Raw genomic sequence first — 21727 nt, forward strand, 5'->3', positions numbered from 1 at the left:
TTGTGCCACTAACTTATATTAGTTCCACAGAAGAGTTTTGGTAGCCCTTAGGACAATATCTGGCATGGATAAAGCATGGAGGAAAGGCAGAGGGGGATGGTGGAAAGGAAAACAACAAAACAAAAAGTAGGACTGGCAGTAACTAGCAGCATCAAAAATGAAACAAACAAAAATCAGTCTTGTTTATTGCGCGTTGAAACCTCTGTGTCTGAGGGATACAATCAATAGAGAGTCCCAGGAATGGAGGTTGCACTGTCCTTTCATTTTAGGATAATGAGTCAGCCGTGCAGCAGGGGCATGAGACATTTTAAACTTCAGAGGTGATAATACTTTGTTTACATATTTGCAGCAATACTTGTCTGTTGCTTCACAGATTCCAAAAAAAAAAAAAAAAGGGGGGGGGGGAGAAAAAAACCCACCAAAAACCTCAGGGTTCAAAAAGCCCTTTTAAGCAACACAAGACCAGGCTGCATGTGATACTAATTTGCAAAGTATTTGCAGTAAAGACTTGCTGACATTTAAGAAATACCTATGTGCTATGTGCTGTCCGTTCAGGAAAAACTTTTAAGTGATCATCAAATCCATAACAAAGAGTTCATTTTTAATTTAATGTTGGTTTTTGTTTGTTTTGTTTTTTTTTTTTAAACCACAGCCCTATCAAGGCTTTCTTTTTTTTTTTCTCATCAATATTTGTAATTTAAAACATATTAGTCATCCCCCCCACCAAAAAAAAGGAGAGATTTTGAAGCTATATTTTATGTATACAAAAGGGTCACAGATGGTAAAAAGATTTGTTACCGTGAGGTAGTGTAGCGTTTTGTGATTATAAAATTAATCTGTCTCTAAATCTGTTTAAAGAGGTTTTTTTGCCATATAATGAGCAATATAAATTATTAATATTTTCATGTTCTTAGGGACTTTCACAGCCATAATTTTACCAACACAGCTGTTTGACCCAGTGACATCATGTTTTGCATATTTTTGCATTTTAATGAGCTAGTCATTTAAAAGGTTACAAAGAAACCATAACTCATAAGTAATTAAATTATTTAGCAGTAGAAGTATAAGAAGGTCTTCTGACATAGGTCACTGTGGGAAGGAAGGAGCATCAATGTGCCGAATTGCACCTGTTTGTTGAAGATAGGTACAAACCAGAGGCTGCAGTTTTGGATTACAAGTGGCTGTTTTCTCAGGGAAGTGGCTGAATACAGGCACACACTAAAACCAGCTGAATTTTCCTGTCACTGAGGGGTTTTAGGCTGCAGCCACAAACACTGCTCCAGTCTAAATGGGAGTTGTCTTTCAAGACAACTTGGTTAAAACTTCAAGATTTTACAGAAAACAGTTATGTGCAGGATGTACTTTTCCTTAGGACTCAACTTCCAAGAGATTGAACATTTGATCTTTTTTTCTTTTTTAATTCTCTATAAATTCTTGGGGATGAAAGGTGAAGTAGAGGAACTTGGCAAGTTGAGTTGCCTTTCTGCAAGCTAAAGTTGTTACAAATCCAAACCTCTCAGCCCATGGAAATATCCACAGTTTAGGAAGAGAAAATGTTTGCAAAAGGAAAATACTTTAGGTGTTACAAAAGGGAAGGAAATGAGGTTTGTTTTAGAATAAACGTACTTACTTTTCCATGTTGTGCCACGTTAAGAAATCCACATTTCAATCCTATTTGGGGGCTCTATTCCTTATGAAGTACAAATGAGAATAATTAAGACATGCCATCACATTCTCAGAGAGGGGGCAAAGTGGATTGGGAAACAAATATGCAGTTGAGAACTTCTGCTGTCAGCTAATGGCATGCTTAGAAATTCCACAAAAACATTTAAAAAACCAAACAACCACAATTCAGCTTCATCTCTGCAACTTAGCTGGGCACCTTTGCACCTTATCTTCAGAAAGTCACTGTGCTTCTCCTTGGCTTCCCCATCAATAAATTAGAACCAATAATTCCTGGTTACTTGTGTGGGTCGGTGGGTGATCATTTTATTTACCACCGTTTCTGCTGTGCTGCTTTCAAAAAAGCAAAGTTTTATATATATCTGGATAACTTTTTAATCAAAGTCTTGATGGGGAAAAAAGTAAAATACACTTGAGGTTCTTGTCTGAGATCTTGTACCCCTGTGAAGCTTCTGAAAAAGTGAAATAATTTCTTAAGGGGGGGAGGAGTGGGAAACCCTTTGAGAGCGCAGACTTTAATTACAGAAGGGATTCCTGTAAAAGGTATCCCTGTAAGATGCTGGTCCTTTGGGGTGACTGTTGGGTTCATCACCAAAGGTCATATGGACCCCAAAGCTGTGTGCCCTTAGTGAAGAAGAACAGAAGCTGCAGTTGTTGTGGAAGGATTATATGCAGCCCTATATCCCGCCTGCGTGGCCGGGGTGGATTCCCTTCCATTCAGAGATTTCTCCAGATAGCCCAAATCTCACATGGGGGAGCAGTGGTGGGGCTGGGGTTTATTCAGCCTTGTTTGAAGCAGTGTTTCAACGTGGGTGTAGTTTTTTTTCTCTTAATTCACAGAATTAAGTTAATGCCATAGCAGTTTCTTGTATTTTGCTTGCTACGAGAAAATTAATGTCTGCTGAAATTCCTGGTGAAACTGGTGCTTGCAAAAGCACAGAAGTTCCCTACCAAGAAAACAGGACACAACTGAGGGAGTGAAAAATCCTCTGCAGTTCATCTGTTTGTTCACTTTTGGCCTTGGGAACAAACATCTTAAAACAAGGTTGCAGATCTTACTTGTGTAGACATATTTGGGTTGCTAACAATAGATGTAATACTTTAATTCTTTTTGAAACTTTTCAGCAGCAAACTCAGAATGTGGAGAAAAGCTGTTCTGGAGGTTCAGGGTTTGGGTGTTTTTGTTTTTTTAAGCTTTGGTTTGTTTAGCTGTGCTAGCATCAAATTAACAAATAAAGTAAAACATACTAATGGCATGTTTTATGCTTCCCAGCATAAAGATGCTATGTGTGGTGAGGTAAGATGAATAGGGTTCTGCATGCAAACAGACAGGGACCCAATGCAGCGAGGAATTAGAAGGCAGTAAGGGAAAGGAAATGAAGAGTTTATTGTTTTTATAGCTCTTATATCCATTAAAAGTTAGTAACACAGCAGGTGACAGTTTGGGTAAGCGTAAAGTGAATGTTTTGAAATAAATAGCAGTTGGGTGACCTAGGATGTCAGGGCTCTAGACAAGGGTGTGTGTTTGTCAATATATCCTACATGTTTTACAGACTCCTCAGGGAGCAGGGGAAGATACAATTTCACCTTTTCTGTGCCAAAACATTTTAATTATATCTTCTTCCAAGTACAGCGGTTCAGTAACCAAGGAGCTGACATTGATGCATGTGTTGATAAAGCTGCAAACATTCAAAATGAGATTAACAAAGATTTTGAGGAAAGGGTGACAGCTAATTTTGCACAGTATTCTGCATCTAATTCAGGTCAGTGTAATGATAGAATATTTTATAACTGTTGTGTCATCCAGAGGGACTTTTATGATGCTTTGTGTGCTGGAGGATTTGTGTATATGAAAGTGTAGTTCTTAATACATCACTCAAACAGGTTATAACTTTTTTATTGAATGTCTATTGGTTGTAGCCATAAACAGGAATAAAGTTCAGCATTTAGGACCAATTTTATATATCCATCAGCATTCATCACGGTAATAGGTTCCTTTTGTCTAATTCACCTTGAAAGTATTGACTTCAGATGTGAAATGGAACCAAAACCACCCTGCCCATTTTGCAGGGTCGCTGCCTTAATATTTGCAAAGGGGAGAAAAAAAAAAAAAAAAGAAGATGGGGATGGAAAGTTATATGAAGAGTATTTAAATCATCAGACTGTAGTTTCTTTGTGTTGTGTGAGACCTTTTGAGAACATCTCAATGTATTTCTGCTCTATTCTCCTCCTTGTTTGAAGGCAACTGACATTCTTCTTTCACTTTTCTTTTTTGTTTGTGAAATTTTCTCCTTTTTTTTTTTTTTTTTATCCACTCACTTCTCCATCTGCTTTCACTTTTGTTTGCTTGGGCCGTCTCTCATCCCAACTTGATAATGAGGAATGCGGTGTGACCCTGACCTCTATCAGCCCATGCATGACCTTCTGACTCCCCCACATAACCTTTGACCTTCTCTTTGACAGCTTGATTAATTACCCTGTGTTATGATTTATGAGTAAGTGCTATGTAAAAATAATAGACAACAGGTGGTCCTCTAAAAACTTTTTGTGGCATGTTTTCTTTTCCTGCCTGGCTTGATGAGCTATTTTAGGTTGGGAACTTAGTGGGACAATGTGCGCTTGGCAGTGAGGCAGCATTTTTACACACTTGGACACAGTGCTGGAATTCAGGCAGCCCGAGGTGTAGCAGGGATGGGAAATATCACATCCACCCCCCACCCCCCCACCCCCCCAAAAAAAAAAAAAAAAGAAAAAAAAGGTATTAGCAGGTTGCAGTTGCCAAAATGTACATTGGGTGGAAAGAGAAAGCAGAGTCAACTGACATTTCAGGCGTTTCGGTCTCAGGTCACGTCTTGAGAAAATTGCTCAAATAATGGAGGGGGCATTTTTCAAGCTGAGCTGCATCTCCAACAGCTATGTTTACTTTAACGCTTCACTAGTGACTTCTGATTGGCTGTCATGACCTCATCCCACTGTTGCACCTAGGATGTCGCAACAGTGGACGTGGATGCACCCTTCCCCTGGAAGAAAAGATGGGAAATGAGCGCAAGAGGCATCTTTCAGGAAGATGAATGGTCCTTGCTGTGTCTGTTTTAACCGCAGGCGGATTTGGGAGCTGAAGCGCTCTTGAGTTGAGTTTCCCCTGGGAACTGGCTCCAGTCGTGTTGCCAACGATCCGAGCAGAAACCCAAACGTGGAAATTCAGGTTGATAAAGCTTAGGAAAATGATCTCTTTCAGACCCCTGCTCGCACTCCAAAAAAGATAGTTGCATAGGTCAAAAGATTCCTCTCCAGCCCTGACCTCTCTGGCCACATATGGTGTCCCATCTTGGGGTGGATTAATATGCAGAGCCGAAAGCTTTCAGCTCATTATTCATGTGGCAGGCAGAGGAGGTTTCAAAAGGTTTGGAATTTACCTCAGATACTTGTGGTTCTTCGGGTTGTTTGGGTTTGTTTATTTTTTTAACCTTACTCTTGCTGTCAAGAGGCGCAATAATTTTGGTATTCCTTCCATTTCAAACGTCTCACTTGAACTTCCAGTGACAGGCAAAAAGTGTTGCTCTGTTTCTGACTTACCTATTGTGCCCTTCTATGTTCTTCTGACTCTGTAGTGTATGTGTTGTAACACAGAATCATGATTCCTTTCAACACTTGTCTTGGTCAGCCTGTTTCTCCTTTTGTTGTCATTTGCTGGCTCCATCACAAGTATTGATGGTGCATTTATTTTTTGTGTGTACAAACACACATATTTATAGGCTTATCTATTTATAAATGCATAGTATTTTATATAAATATGTACTTTTAAACATGTACAGATAGAAATAAGTTTATATAAACCCTGAAGGTGGAGTTTGTACATGTAAATACCTGTTCCCCAACTAAATACCTGGATGGTGCTGGTAGTGCAGTCTAGATTCCATTTTACTGACCCTGAAGTGTTACAATTTGGGGAAATATCTGTTATTTGCATGTTTTAGTCTGAGAAGCTCTAATTGTACCCCCTGAACTCATAGATCAGAGGCCAGGGCTTGTGTGTATCAGTGTCTGTCCTGATTATTGTGTCTCATCACAGATCCACTGATGGGGGGATGTGGGCAGACCTTGGCTTCTGTGAGACATCTGTATTCTCTCAGACATGCGGTCGAGCACGGGGCTTGGCTTGTCTCAGTCAGCTGAAGATTGATGGGGGGGTACAGCAGGAGGAGGCAGGTTATCCCAAAGTTTAGCTTTTTCCCATAAAAAAAAAAACTTTACATTTTTGTGGTTTCTCTTTCTGCATGTGCTGGGCATGTAAGAGAAAACTACTCCACAGTTCCATGCTTTGAGAACATACCCAGTGGTCAGAGGTGGTGGTTGCTCAAAAAAGTTGGCTTGCAGCATAGGGCACTGCAATTTTAACAATGCTGTAAGCTCATCATAGCTGAAACTGCTGTTTGTAGTGGCCTTGTGAGGCAGATAACTTCTGAACACAACTGGAAGATACTTTTTAAGGGATTAATTCTTCCTTAGCTTCATAGTTAGGCCAAAGACTTGCCTGTTTCTTGCCTGTTAATAATGTTTGCTAAAGACATTTTTTAGACATTAGTGCTGAGTTTTGCATTGATTTTCACTCTGCTCACTCTTGTTTGTGAGGAGTACCACCTTTGTTTTAGTGTTCTGATTGCACTGAACTAATTTGATGGTACAGCTCTGCCCATGTGAAATCCATTTAAATTGCACTTAAAAGCCACATTGTTTATGCAGAAGGTATTTTGAGCTGAGTATTCCTTTCCAGTCTGACTAAGAGAGGTTATCACTGGGCACAGTTTTACCAGTAATTGTGTTTTTCTGTGTTGCTCTCAAATCTTCTTTCTGGTGCCATTGCTTTCATCCTGCAATTTAGGATGCAGTACAAGGGAAAGGGAAATACACTACATCACGTAAGCAAAACACCCTGGAAAGAGGTTAATTTTCTAAAGGAAAGTCTAATGAATTGTAAAAATTTACTTTTTTTTCTTTTTCTCTTCTCATTTACGGGAAAACCTATCTCAGTTATTACTTAATTATTTTAATTGTCCTGACAGGAAAGGACTGTTATCTGGGAGAAATTAAAAATAATTTTAAAAAGAAAAAGAAAAAAAAAGAGAGAGACATGTTACACTGTTTAAAAACATAATTGATAAAAATCCTCTAATTGATTTATGAAATAGTGAATTCAAAAATGGAATCATATTTCATCTGTTGGTGTCCATGTGAAAAATTGACATTGTGTCCTCATAAAATTGGACAAATGAGTCATGTAATTTTCAGTTACATAATCAATAACTTAGACAAATTCTACTTCTTTGATGATTTATTGTGCCTGTTTTGTGGTCAGCTTAAAGTGGACGCCGTTTCAGGTCCCTGGAACAGATGGATTTGGGGGTTGGGGTTGGGTTTGGGGTTGTGTAGAAGAAGCCAAGACGAATCGATGCGCGGAACATCTCTGCTCAAAATGAGCGGGGTCAAGAAGATGAACGGCCCAGGGAGCCCCAAAACCACTGCAGAAACTTGGTCCCGCCCTCCCACCCAGCGAGCTCAAAAATCATCCTTCTCTCCAAGATGTGTAATTTAGGGATGCTTTTAAGTGATCTTATCTCCCACGATGCATGTGAGACTTTGAATTCTCCATGCTGGAGATTTTGTGTCACATTGGCATATTAGTATGGCGATATTGTAATATTAATGTGACAATATTGTTGTATTAATGTGTTGATATTGTTGTATTAATGTGTCAATATTATTCCATTGTGTCAATATTATTCCACTGTGTCAATATTATCATTGTATTACTATGCCAATACTAATATAATATTAATGTGACAATTCTAATAGGACAATATAATACAGAAAGCTTCCAGCTTGGAAAATTGAGGTAATTCATATTAATGTAATCAGCAGTGGGCATGAGAAGATTTTAAACTCTGTCTTCCTTAATTTTTCTTTCCCCTCAGCCCTTCCCCATGTTGTTTGCTTATTTATGTGTCTGTTTGTTTGTATGTATCCCAGCTCAATCCCCTCAGCAGAGAGGACAGGGGAGGGACATGACAGGAGACCACTTACTCCCGGCGCCGCGTCTAGCGAGGAGGCAATTTTCTCTGTGGCCTGTGGTGACCTTTTTTGACTGGGTCCCTTACGCCAGAGACAGTGTCCTGAATGCCTCTATTTCACCCTGTTTAGCAGAGTGCAACCGTGCCCTTTAACTTGGGTTTTGGTGGGAGGAGAAGCTACGGCAGACGTTTGAGAAGGGCACAAGGACGAGGGGTAGGAACTCCCTTCAGATGCGATTTTGATAACTAGTCGAGTGTGTCCAACTGTAGAAAATCACCGAGTGACAATCTGTCTACCTGACAGTGGCCACAATGCACTACAAGGTTTGTGAATGGCTCTACAGATTAGAATAAAGCGAGCCCAAATAAAGTATCTTTTGTTGGTGTGGGCTTGGTTGTGCTCTGGCCAGCTAGGTATGGGGACCTCTTTGATCCTCGTGCCTCGCCCAAGTGCGAAACGAAGTGAAAAGCTGGGATAAAGCTGTTCAGTTAGATAATTAGCACAGACATTTCCCCAAAAAAGTAAATCTTTATTAAAAATTTACTTTTAAAAGGGCAGCTTTGATTTCAGACTGGGAACCCATGGTAACTTCCAGGATTCATCTGCTTAAACGCACGTGCTTCCCTTTTTTAATCCCTTGCGCTCAGAGGTTGTATCTTCCCAGGACATTACAATTCTTGTGTGGTTTGCCATCATTTTAATAAAAAATAATTAAAAAAAAAAACCCACATAATAAAATGATTGGTTGATTTATTCCAGATTTATTCCTCATTCATAAATTCATGTAGTTTTTCAACTGGCTCATTTTCCGAGGCACACACACCAAAAAAGAGAAAAAAAAAAAGAACGCAGCTGGGTTACGCTCAAAAGCATCCTGCAGGTCACAGATTTTTCTCTGGGTATTTGTTGAATACAGGGCGTAATCCCAGCTGAAGTTTTTTTTAAGAGCAGATTTAAAGATGCACTTAAAAGTCATCCCTGCAGTAAAAGAGTTGACTTGTAAGCAACAACAGCACTGAATCAGTTTTGGTATTGATTCGTTGTTAGTGCCGCTATTGGCTTCTGCATGATATGCTTGTTGTCAGCTAGACAAAAGGTTTTGCTGTTTTAAACTGCAGTGAATAATTTTCACATGCTGTCTTTAATATATATTATGAATATATATAATCTGCTTTAAAACTTTCACTGGGATTATGTCTTTTATTTCGTATAGATCTATATAAAATACATATATGTCTCAAATATACATAAAATACATATAGGTTTCATATATCTATAGATATATATATCTATGTTTGCTGCCCAAACTGCCTAATAAGCAGCCTGCTCTTTTCAACACAAACACATTACCGAGGTTCAGAGTTCATACAGATATATCTATAGATATATAGATACATGAAAACTCTTCATCCTTTTTATTTTAAAGGTTTTTGGGTGCTTTTTTTTTATTAGCTGGGTGTATAAAGCTTTTTAGTCATCATCATGTAGAGTTCTTAAAATAATGTTTTGCTTTTAGGTCTTGTGCTCTTTTTTTTTGTCAAAGAAAAAAAGAAAAAAAATAATAATAAAGGCTTACAAAGTGCTTATGAATAAAACAACATATTAAATTATTTTAAAGGTAAAACAGGCAACTTTTTCCAACACTGAGAGATGCATATGAGCATAAGTGCACGCACAGACACAATATTCACACATCAATATCCCTCTAATGACAGAAAGGAAACAAACAGAATATTCTTAAAATAACCCTTCTATACATTATGTTGTGTGAACTTGCTTCGATAAATATGAAAGTTTTCAAGAGCATTAAAGTAAATGCAAAGCATTTCCAGGCATTAAATCTCCCTTTTCATATTTCTTCTTTTTTTCCTTTTTTTTTTTTCCCTGTGTGTTTCTCCTGTGAAATAGGAAGGCTATGGAGTAATAGTACTGAATCCCAATGAGAACTATATTGAAGTGGAGAAGACAAAAGCCCAAGTGCAGCCGTCCTCTGATAGCTCAGATGAACCTGCAGAAAAGAGGGAAAGAAAAGATAAAATCCAGAAGGAAACAAAGAAGCGACGCGACTTCTACGAGAAGTACCGAAACCCACAAAAAGAGAAAGAAACTATGCAGATGTACATCAGAGTAAGTTTGCTTTGGCTTTTTTGCCCTTCTCTGGTGATGCCTAGATATGTTTGCTGCCCAAACTGCCTAATAAGCAGCCTGCTCTTTTCAACACAAACACATTACCGAGGTTCAGAGTTCATACAGAGTTCCTGGCTCTTTATTCTATTGGTATTTTATTTTATTTATATATATATATATATATATAAAATGTGTGTGTGTGTATATATATACACACACACATATATATACACACATACACACATATATATATACACACATACATATACATATACATATAATTATATATATACATATGTATTTCTTTTTTATATGTATTTATGTGTATATATAAAAATACATATATTTACATTTTTTATATATAGATAAATACAATTTATTTTTGGGGGGTCACTTACTGAATGTAAAGTTAGTTGCAAAACATTTCCTTTCTCATTCCCAGTTTCAAAATAAACCCCCTGAGGAATTCACAGGTGCTATCAAGACAGAGAATGATTTAAGGAAGACTTTGCAAAAAGGAAAGGGTTTATAAAGGAAGGTGTACATAAGAAGCACTTTCTAGTGCAGCTCAGGCAGGTTATTAGCTTCACATGTCATGCATGCATTTATTGTATTATGCTGTCTTATATTGGGGAGGCAGCAGTTATAGCCTGATAGGTTTTTTTAACATATTACCTGCTGAATTAATAATGTATTGTGGAAAATACTGGTGTTCATCTTGTGTGGTAGCAGATTTACCCCTATAATGTATTGTTTTCATATGAGCAGCCATCCATTGTGTTTCAGCTCAACTTCTGAAGGCAGATAAAGGAGGAGAGTTATTAATATCTTAATAAATATTTAAGGTAGAATAGTTCGAGAATGGTGTAATGAGGAAACTCTGTCCCTTGCTCTTTTCTTACTCAGTGAACCTTTGCACTTTGTAATGCTACCAGCATGGGATCGTTATAACAGTGCTACCCGAGGATTTCTAATTCTGCAGGGGGGCACAAACAATATTATTTGCACTTTGACACATTCTGCTTCATATACATACTATGCATTATACATCTGGGACTGACTCATGCAATTTCCAGGGCCCTCGTTAGGAGAGTTAACGTTTTCATTCAGGGCTAAAACACGTCAGAAGTGCCACAGAGTAACTAGAACAGGAAAAAAAAAAAAAAAAAGAACCCACATCTGCCTTTTTTTTGGTGCAAAGCAGAGAAGAATCCAGCAAAAAGCATGTTGGAAGCGTCTTAAGTTTTAACCTGTCCCTGTTAACAGTGATTTAGGAGCTGTGTTGCCCGGTTAAAACAGGTTTCTAATTTGAATGCAAGGTTTTTTCACTGATAACATAAATATTTCTTTTGTCTTTTGGGAAATATCTGACATGAGAGACAAAGAATGGATAGACATCTCCAAAGTGAAAAGCAGGGCACTGCTTTTTCTATCCACTGCTCTTTAGGAGAGATGCCATTCTGCCCACCAGTCAGATCCTGCTCCTTTAGAGGGCTGACTATCAGAAGCCAGTGGGTGATTTTTTTGGATGGTCCAGAAAGTTGTCAACACACTCTCTGGTGTCTCCTTATTGAAAATGAACATTTTATATATATACACATACCTTTTTTTCTTAGCAATTCTACCTTCTTGTGGCTCTTTCGCTTGATAAGGCGTGGAATTTGACTTTGGGACCCCCTCCCCTTAGAGAATCCCTGACTCCCATTTTCCTGACATTCACTTTTGTTTGGTTTTCTTCCAACCAAGGAAAGAAGTAGTGTAAGTTTTAGTGAAAGTGGGAGTGGAGGTCTCTTTTCCTGGGAGAATTAACTAAATCTGGGGGTTACACCATGGTTGGTGTTTAATTCTGAAAGAATTTTGGGGTGTTTTTCTTTAGTAGGCTAAAGTGCAGAAAGTTTTTTTGACACAGACTGAAAAATGTCCCTGTTGTGGTGTGTGGTAGAGTAAGTTACTGCAATTTACTTGCCTGTTGGTTTCTGACACAAAACTTGACCACCAGTAGTATGACATTTACTCTGTGGGGCAGAACTGCTGAGTCTGTAGTTGGTTGCAAGAGGAGCTGTGAGCACAGCATGCTCTGCTCCACCTTTCTGGCCACAGACATGGCTATCCATCTGTCCAGGCATCATATGATGCAGACAAAATGGTGCAGTATGGTGTTGGAGCTGCTTTGGGGTAATCTCAAAAGGCAATTTAGATATGACTGTGACTTGCAGTATAGCATAGTCCTGGATGTGATGATCCTGGGCCAGCTGCTGTGGGTGCCCCTGCTTTAGCAGGTGGGTTGAACTAGAGATCTCCAGAGGTCCCTTCCAACCCCCCACCCTGATGGGATTTAATTCACTGTGCTCTTGAAATAAGATATGTTCTCACTCCACAGAAATTTTTTAGTGTGGCATATGTTTCATAATGATCTCATGGTCAGGCATTGGAACAGGCTGCCCAGGGAGGTGGTGGAGTCACCATCCCTGCAGGTGTTCAAGAAAAGTGTGGCCATGGCACTTGGGGACATGGGTTAGTGGCCACGGTGGTCTTAGGTTTATTGTTGATCTTAGAGCTCTCTTCTAACCCAAGCAATGGTTCTTGAAAGAGTTTTGAAAGCCCTGGGAGAGCCTTATATCATCTTTGCCAAGCGAGAAATGGAAGAGAGAAGTCCAGAGAGAACTATCCTCAAAAGAAGTCATCAACTGAGTCTACTATCAAGGGAAAATTTCTTTGTGTCACATATGCTGGAGGAATCGTTTCAGACCATTCAGTAGTTGGAATAAACACCCTCAGTTATGTTCTTGCAGGGTCATTGAGAGCTGTTGTGATCTGAGGAGGAAATGCCATTTGAACAAATTAAAGCTGTCGGGGTGGTGATGCTCCCATTTCCCAAGAACTGGGAGAATGATTGCACTTCTTGAAGTATTTTCTTTATTTTCATGTTAAAAATGAAAATAAAATGAAAAAACATATACCAATAACACCACCCCCAAAAAATAAAATAAAAAGAGGAAAAAAAAAAAGGAGAAGAAACCCCATGAAAACCACAACAAATAGCTGGAATACTTCAAGAATATGTAAAAGCAGACTCTTAAAATACAAAATCTCAAATTGCAGTGTGGTTTTGGGTGGGTTTTTTGTACAAAATGAGTACAAATGAAGACGGCTCAGGGAGTGTGCAGTGCATTAAACACAGTGCTTGAAAGATCAAAGTACTTCTTGTTTCATGCTGGAAGTTTCCTTAACTATGAAATAATGTACTTTTCTGGCATGGATTACAGCTTGTTAAAGGCACTGATTTGGTCTGGGCAATAAACATCATGTCAAACATTATGGCAGAAAAAGCTGCTTAATATGTTTTGTAATAAGGCAGAATTTTTATTTTTGTTGTTGTTGTTCTTGAAAAAAACATCTGCCAACTGAATTCAGGAGTGAAGACAGAAAATGTCATCAATTCAGGAGCAATCTATAAATTTGGTTCCTTTTTTTCTGTCAATGCTAACCAAGGGGGGAGGGAAAGGAAAAACACAGACACACAAAAACCCACCAAACCCCAAAACCACCCAACACCCAACTTCTTGATAATCAGCGCTGGCTATAATACTTTATGGAATGATTAAACACAAGCATTTTAGTTTTATATAACATGCTAATGAATGCATATGAATTTTAATACTCTTACTGTTCAGGCTTTAACAAGCACATTGCCAGCAGATCATTTTAAAAGCATCTGGGTAGGGTGGGTTTTGTGTGTGTTGGTGGGTTTTTTTTTTTTTTAATGTGTTGAATGAAGGATTGAGTCAAATAGCTAAATGTGTACATACCTCCTTATAAAAAAAAAAAAAAACCAACAAAAAACAACCAAACCTATGTTTCTGTCCTTAACTTACAGATACTACTATTTTTCCTTAGACCACCAGAGGCTGCTGCTGTACATATTGGCTAATGCTTCCCCCCCAGAAACTTTTAATACCCTAAGCCCAACCTTCATTTATCTAAACTCAGAATTTGTTGATCTCTAACCTCTCTTTTAAATTATTTTATTTTATTTTCCGTGTGGAAACTGATCACACAGGCTGAAACGTGAAGTGATTATTCCCTCTGTCCTCCCAGCCATCTCCCACTCCTTGCAGCTTTTCTCAACTGACGACGCCGTCTTCTCGATCTTAAAAGACACTTAGAAATGTAAATCAGTGTTTATCCCCACCCCTTCTAAAACCTCATTCACCACTTAAGTTGTACTGAATGGGTTCTGAAACGTTGCTCAAGTTTAAAAAAAAAAAAAAAGTGTAAATCTCCTAATTTTATAATAACAGTAATTTGCAATCATGTTGTTGCCACAGGAGGATATCAAAGAGGCAGGGAAGGAAGATCTACCAACTGATGGGGTCAGGTTTTCTGGGCTAAAGGGAGAAGCCCTTCCTAGTCATCTGTGCTTGGAGTTTTGTCTTTTCCTTTTTTAGTACCAATCTTAGCTGCTTCCATAATTCTTCTCTTAATTTTTGTCTTAATTCCTACCGTAGTTCTTATTGTAATTCTTATTTTTCTTAGGAATTTTGTCACTTTTTTTTTCCCCACCAAGCCTATGTGCTTTAATAAAGACTTAGTTTAAATACATCTTTTCTACAAATTCTGCCATTTTAATTTTTATTTTAAATACTATTTTTCTAAGGAATTTTGTCTTTTTCACACCAACCTTCTCTGTTTAATAATTCTTACTTTAAATATTATTTTCCTAGTAATTTTGCCTTTTCTCTTTTCTTTTCTTTTCTTTTCTTTTCTTTTCTTTTCTTTTCTTTTCTTTTCTTTTCTTTTCTTTTCTTTTCTTTTCTTTTCTTTTCTTTTCTTTTCTTTTCTTTTCTTTTCTTTTCTTTCTCTCAGAATTTCTTTTTTTTCCCCACCTGATTTCATAGCTGATTTCATAATTCTTAATTTCAAATATTATTTTCTAGCAATTTTGTCCTTTATAATTCTTACTTTAAATACTATTTTTCTAGGAATTTTGTCCTTCCCTCCCTCAGTCTTAATAATTCTTTCTTTAAATATTATTTCCTGGAAATTTCCTTTTTTTCCCCCATCAAGCTTTATCTGCTTTAATAATTCTTACTTTCAATATTATTTTTATATTTATTTATTAATTTTTATTTATTATTATTTATTTTTATTTTTCCCAAGAAACTTTAATAAATCTTCCTTTATCTGTTTATTTTTCTGGGAATTTGTCTTTTTTATTATTTCTTTTTCCCCCACTGAGCTTAGCTACTTCTATAACTCTTGCTTTAAATATTATTTTCCTTGACTTCATGATCTCAGAGGTCTTTTCCAGCTCAATAATTCTGTGATTCTGTGATTGCGAGCTTAGCCTTTCATAGCTGAACTTAGCTGCTTTCATAATTCCTTCTTTAAATATTATTTTTCTGGGAATTTTTTCCTTTTTATTCCCCACCAACCTTAGCTGCCTTTATAATTCTTACTCCAAATACTCCTTTTTTTTCCTTGCTGCACACTCTAGCAGTGCTATTTATGCCAACAGCCTAGCAATGAAATTAAATTGATTTCCAGACCCGACGCACTTTTCATCAATAATTTCCCCCCTTTTCCGCCAGAGATTTAAATAGGAGAAGATCATGTGCAGCTAATTAATTGGTTTCACTAAAAATGGATGCATCAGGGTGATCAGTGCCAGAATTGAGGAGAAAGTGGTTTAAAAAAAAATGGGGGGGGTGGGAGGGAAGAGGCAGGTTTGTTCCTACACGGTGAGGGCCGGGGCGGCTGCTGCTGGGCAGGAAATCCTGCCAGGTGTGCGAGCACAGCGGTGCCATTTCTGCTCATTGTTCAGCACGGCTGACACCAGGCATCTCCTGACTGAAGGTCACCACTGAGTGTCCTCTTGTGCAGGGTGACCTTTTAGTGCAGCAGATTGATTTGGCATTGGAGACTGGAGATGTTTTTTCTCCCCCACCCCCCGCCCCCAGCCGCTCCTAGCTGCCGTCCTGCCAGCTGCGTGGGTCTGGCCCCGTGGAACTCCCTGGGCAGATGCAGGCTGCTTCTGCCCACCCTGTGACTTGGCAAGGTGTGCTCCTGCTCTCATCCAGAGCCTCTGTGGCTACATTAGCCTGCTGCTGAGACCCAGCTAATAAGGCCTTTATTCCACCAGAAGAGCCAAAATGACAAGTGCGAGGCAGACAGCTCCCAGGAGGTGAGGGACATGCTCCAACAGAATGACAGTGGCAGACCTGAGCATCAGCACTCAGACCTCCAAAGTCCCAAATATTTATGTCACAATGCCATTTATTTTATTTTTTTTTACGTTTTTACAACCATCAGCTTTTCTTTACCCAATACCTCTCAAATAACATACTTTTACTTTGTCCATATTCGCCTTTTGAAGTCCATTTCTTCCTGAAAAGAGGTTGGAGTGAGGTGGAGCTCAATCTCTGCCTGGGGAGCAAGCCATAGGGCAAGAGGAAACAACCTCCATTTGCACAGGGGAGGGTTAGGTTGAATGTGAGGAACAATTTCTTCCCCAAAAGGGTCATCAAATCCTGGAACAGGCTGCCCAAGGTAGTGCTGGAGTCTCCATCCCTGGAAGGCTTGAAAAGCTGTGTAGATGTGGTGCTTAGGGACATAGTTCAGTGGTGACCTGGCAGTACTGAGTTAAGGGTTGGCCTCAATGATTTTAAAGGTCTCTTCCAGCCAAAACAATTCTCTGATTCTGTATTCCTGAGAAATCTCTTTCACTTCCAAGCAAGAGCAAAATCATGCTGGCAATGGAAAACTCATGAGAACTACTTAGAAACTGCTATGGCTTTGTTGTTCTTGCCTCATGTCCCACTGGGCTTTCAGAGTTTAGAAGACTGCAGTTCATGTGCTGGGACACATAAGAACAAGGAGGAGCTCTAAGGAGGAGCTCTTAGGATGAGCTTCTGAGAGAATTGTTTTATTCAGGGGAGGCTGAGGGGGAGATCTCATTGCTCTTTACAGCTCCCTGAAAGGAGATTGCAGTGAGGTGGGGGTTGCTCTCTTCTCCGTAGTCTGAGGTGATAGAAGAAGAGGAAATGGCCTGAAGTTGTGCCAAGGGAGGTTGAGGTTGGACATGAGAAACAATTTTTTTTCTGCAGGAGTGGTCAGGGATTGGAACAGGCTCTCCAAGGAGGTGTGGAGTCTCCATCCCTGGAGGTGTTCAACAAACGTGTGACCATGGCACTGTGGGACATGATTTAATGGCCATGATGGTGTTGGGTTGATGGTGGGACTGGATGATCCTAGAAGTGTTTTCCAACCAAGACAATTCTTTTATTCTGTGATTCTGTGACATAAACATTTAGTGACAGTCTGGGTGCCGCAGAGTCTTTTTGACACCTGGAGAGACCTGTCTGACAACATGTAAGATGTCTACAATGCTGGCCCAGCAGCTAAAAGCCAAGCAGAGGACTTCAAAGCATCTACAGTGGCACTAAGCACCTACAGTTATGCCTCTGCATCATTCCTAAAGGGCCAATAAGCATCCAGTTCCTACAGTTGTTTTAATATTAACAGGAAACACATGTATGTGTCATACCTACTTCTATAGATGGTACCATGAAGGGGCATCATACATTAAACAGGTAAGGCAGATAGAGTTTGAACTCTGTTGAATATATTCAATAACATAGTCAAAGGTTAATTAGCGTGTGCAGTTAAATTAGGTATTTTTAAAAACCCTGAGATGGTGAGGACTTTTTACTTAGAGTCTGTTTTGCATCCCCTAAAAGGTCTATTTGTCTTCTTTTCCTTGAGTAAGTGAGAAATCATAGAAACAATCATTGAAGGAAGAGTTTGCATCTCTTCAACAGCACCACTGGCTCATTGTTTGGTGCACCTGACATGAGGCATTGCCTAACTGAAGGTCATAGAATTGTAGAATGATTTGGATTGGAAGGGACCTTCAAGATCATCTGGTTCCAAACCCCTGCCAAGGGCAGGGACACCTCTCACCAGCCCAGGTTGCTCGAGGCCTCATCCAACCTGGTCTGGAACACCTCCATAGAGGGGGCATCCACAGCCTCCCTGGGCTGCCTGTTCCAGTGTCTCACCTCCTTCATTGTGAAGAATTTCTTCCTGATCTCCGGTCTAAATCTCCCCTCTTCCAGCTCACCATGAAGTGTCCACTTGTGCAGGGTGGTGCAGGAGATTTACTGGCATTGCAGATCAGAGCCCTTTCCCCCCACCTAGCTGTAGTTCTACCAGCTGCATGGGTCTGGTGGGACCCACCCTTTGTTCTACATTTCACAAGTATGATTTCATCAAAGAAAATGAGGTCCATCAAGCTTTTGGTGGCTTCCAACCATTCATTACACAGTGCCCACATAGTGCACATTGTAGATCTGGCTCCTAAAACATGAGACCAAACCATGAGAGCTTCCAAAAGAAATGACCAGCTTGCATCTTTCCTCCCACCATGAGCTATGTGGTGTGCTAAAAAAAGAATGAGGATGTTGGGATGTTAGTAAAATTTTCTTTCCAGCAAGGTTTCTCAGGCACTGGAACAAGCTGTCCAGGGAGGTGGTGGAGTCACCATTCCTGGAGGTGTTCAAAAGACCTCTGGATGTGGTGCTGAGGAATGTGGTTTAGTGTCAGTGGCTTAGTGGAGGGATTGTGAGCTCTAGGTGAGCTTGATCTCAAATGTCTCTTCTACTCTCAGCAGTTCTGTGATTCCATGTCTGGCAGGTCAGACTTGCTAAACCTGACTAGTTAGCCAATGGAAAAGGAAGGCAGCTCAGGGGAGAGGGAACCTGCTTGTCAAAAGTGAAGGTGAACAGAAATTATGATGGGGAGAGACTGTTTGCAAAGGCCTGCAGTGACAGAATGAGGGACAACCGCTTCAAAGTAGAGAAGAGCAGATTTGGATAGGATGTTAGGAACAAGTTCTGTACCATGAGGGTGGTGGAACACTGGAACAGGTTGCATGGGGATGTGATTAGGGCCCCATCCCTGGAGATATTCAAGGTGAGGCTTGACAGGGCTCTGGGCAAGCTGATCCAGTTGAGGATGCTCCTGCTGACTGCAGGGGGATTGGACTGGATGACCATCAGAGGTGCCTTCCAGCCCAGACCATTCTATGATTCTATGATTCTATTCAAACATCTTGTACTCAGGCACTGCCTGCCTTTGACTTTGAGCAGTGAAGCACTGAAAATACCTTGTGGGCCTTCTGGTCCATCCTCCCTGCAGTGCAGATTGCTCTCTGCAAAGTATGCTTCATCACTAAGCTGATAGAATCAAAGGATAACCTCCTTTTAGCTAATAGCCAAAAGAAGGGCAATATCCTCTAATCCACTGCACACACTTGCACAATGTGATGAGAGACCTCCTTGAGAAAACTGGCAGAAAAAAAGAAAATTAGCAGGGGCTCAAGTGGCCAGAAGACAACTTTTTGCACAATTTGGAGAGTCTTTAGGTACATTTCCCTTGGGAACCAGTCTGCCATAAGAGTTTTGATAGAGTGAGAGATGATGAATACTTACTTCTGAGATTTAGGTGGTCCAGGTTGAGATTGAATATTAGGAGGAAATTGTTTCCAGTGAGGGTGGGGAGACACTGGAACAGGTTGCCCAGGTAGGTTGTGGATGCCCCCTCCCTAGAGGTGTTCAAGGCCAGGTTGAATGAGGCCTTGAGCAACCTGGGCTGGTGGGAGGTGTCCCTGCCCGTGGCAGGGAGTTGGAATTGGATGATCTGTAAGGACACTTCCAACCTAAATCTTTCTAGGATCCTAGGAAGGTGAATGGTTCTGTTGCCAAATAACATTTTTCTGTGGGGATGCACCACCCTAGCCCACAAGAAATATGTATGGGGTTGGGGGAATGTGAGAACCATGATGTATGAAGGTCAGGAGAACTTTTATGGAGGCCTAGGAAATGACTGTCAGCAGACAGGGAAGCAGGGCACAGGATACAGGTTACATTCAAGGATGTTTTCACCTCATCTGCTGCAGAAAACAAAATGTAAATTCAGGAAAAAATATGAAGACCACAAAAAAAAAAAAGATATCCAGCTTTTGGGATTAAGATAAATCTGGTAGTTCCTCTGCAGCCTGCTTGGCTGCCTGCAGTGGTGACAGCTGCCAAAGGGGCTAGGAGTAGTGGAGGAAGCAGTGGCACAGAGGAATGTGGAATAAGCCGCCTAGAAGAAATGTCAGCTCCTACCCTGCAATTTGGAGAATTAATTATTGTAGTCCTTTAGTTCATTAAATTATAAGAGCCTTGTGAGTGAAGGATTTTTACTAACAGGAATCCTTACCTTTTGTGAATTTATTTACTGTGTGATGTTATTTTGAATTATTTACCTATTGAGGAGGAGGTTTATCTTTTTGCAAGCAGAGAATTGCACTGTGTTGTGAGCTCTGAGGAGAGTGGAGTCATGACCTCCATCCTTGCTGTGCCTTAGTGATCTCAGTTGCTGAGGGGACTGCTGCCTTTTGCCAACTTTAGAGCTGGTAACTTCATTTCCACAGGGTCCAGACAGAGGTCTCTCCTAAGGTAGCCTGTGTGATGGTAACACATTTGGGAGTGGTGGCTAGCACCCCATCAGCTGGTGCTAACGCTCAGACAGACCTGGACAGGCTGGAGAGTCAGGCAGAGGGAAGCTCAAGAAGGGCAAATGTAAGGTCCTGTCCCAGGGAGAAACAGCCACCTGCACCACTACAGGTAGGGGGTGACCTGCTGGAGAGCAGCCCTGTGGAGAAGGACCTGGGGGTGCTAGTGGACAACAAGTTCCCCATGAGCCAGCAACATGCCCTTGTGGCCAAGAAGGTCAATGCCCTCCTGGATGGATAATGTGTGTGTCCAGCAGGTCAAGGGAGGTTCTCCTTCCCCTCTGCTCTAGTGTGGACACATCTGGAGCACTGGGTCCAGTTCTGGGCTCCTCAGTTCAAGGGAACTACTGCAGAAAGTCCAGTGGAGGCTATGAAGATGCTGAAGGGCCTGGAGCATCTCTGTGAGGAGCAAAGGCTGAGAGCCCTGAGGCTGAGAGCCTGGAGAAGAGCAGCCCCAGAGGGGAGCTGAACAATGCTCAGCAAGAGCTAAAGGGCCTGTGAGGGGCAAGAGGCTGGGGCCAGGCTCTGCTGAGTGGTGCCCAGGGACAGGACAAGGGGCAGAGGGAACAGACTGGAACCCAGGAGGTTCCATCTGAACAGGAGGAGAAACTCTTTGGTGTGAGGGTGCTGGAGCCCTGGAGCAGCCTGCCCAGAGAGGTTGTGGAATAACCTTCTGATTCCAAAGCCATCTGGCCATTGTGATCCTGGGCAAGATGCTACAGGAGGGGGGTTGGACTGGATGATACCCAGAAGTCCCTTCCCACTCCCACCATGCTGGGGTTGTGTGTGTGATTCAGAAAGGAGTGGATGTCCCTGGCTTAGCAGCCTTTTTTAGATTCATAGATTGCTCAAATGGTTTAGGTTGGAAGGGCCATTAAGGATTGTCTGGTGCCATAGGCAGGGACACCTCCCAGGTTGCTCAAGACCCCATCCAACCTGGATGAGCTCCTGTGTCCCAGAGAACTCACTCTAGAACTTAACACATAGTCCAGGATAACTTAAGCTTTAACCAGTTGTTACACCTACAGTGTGAATTCCAAGGGGCAGTTCCCATTCACACAAGTGCACCTCTGTGTGTGTGCACAGACACTGCCTGCACTGCAGCCTGCAGACTCTACAGGAGGTGACCTCTGGCATCACTGTGCAGATCATGGAACCACAGAACTGTTGAGTTTGGAAGAGACCTTTGAGGTCAAGTCCAACCACTCACCTAGAGCTCACACTCCCATCACAGCTGCTAAGCCACTGCCACTAAACCACGTCCCTCAGCACCATGCAGCTTTTAAATAC

At 40.8% G+C, this 21727-nt stretch overlaps 1 protein-coding gene across 2 annotated transcripts in view; it reads left to right on the top strand.

Moving 5' to 3' along the window:
* FAM172A (family with sequence similarity 172 member A) overlaps positions 1-21727 on the top strand; it is a 341242-nt gene that overhangs the window by 128564 nt on the left and 190951 nt on the right. For both annotated transcript variants that reach the window (XM_054397940.1, XM_054397941.1), the window contains one exon: positions 9661-9879. In XM_054397940.1, coding sequence (XP_054253915.1) covers positions 9661-9879 — 219 coding nt within the window. The remainder of the gene's footprint in view (positions 1-9660; positions 9880-21727) is intronic.

Source organism: Indicator indicator, chromosome Z, assembly GCF_027791375.1.
Source record: "Indicator indicator isolate 239-I01 chromosome Z, UM_Iind_1.1, whole genome shotgun sequence".
Taxonomy (NCBI): domain Eukaryota; kingdom Metazoa; phylum Chordata; class Aves; order Piciformes; family Indicatoridae; genus Indicator; species Indicator indicator.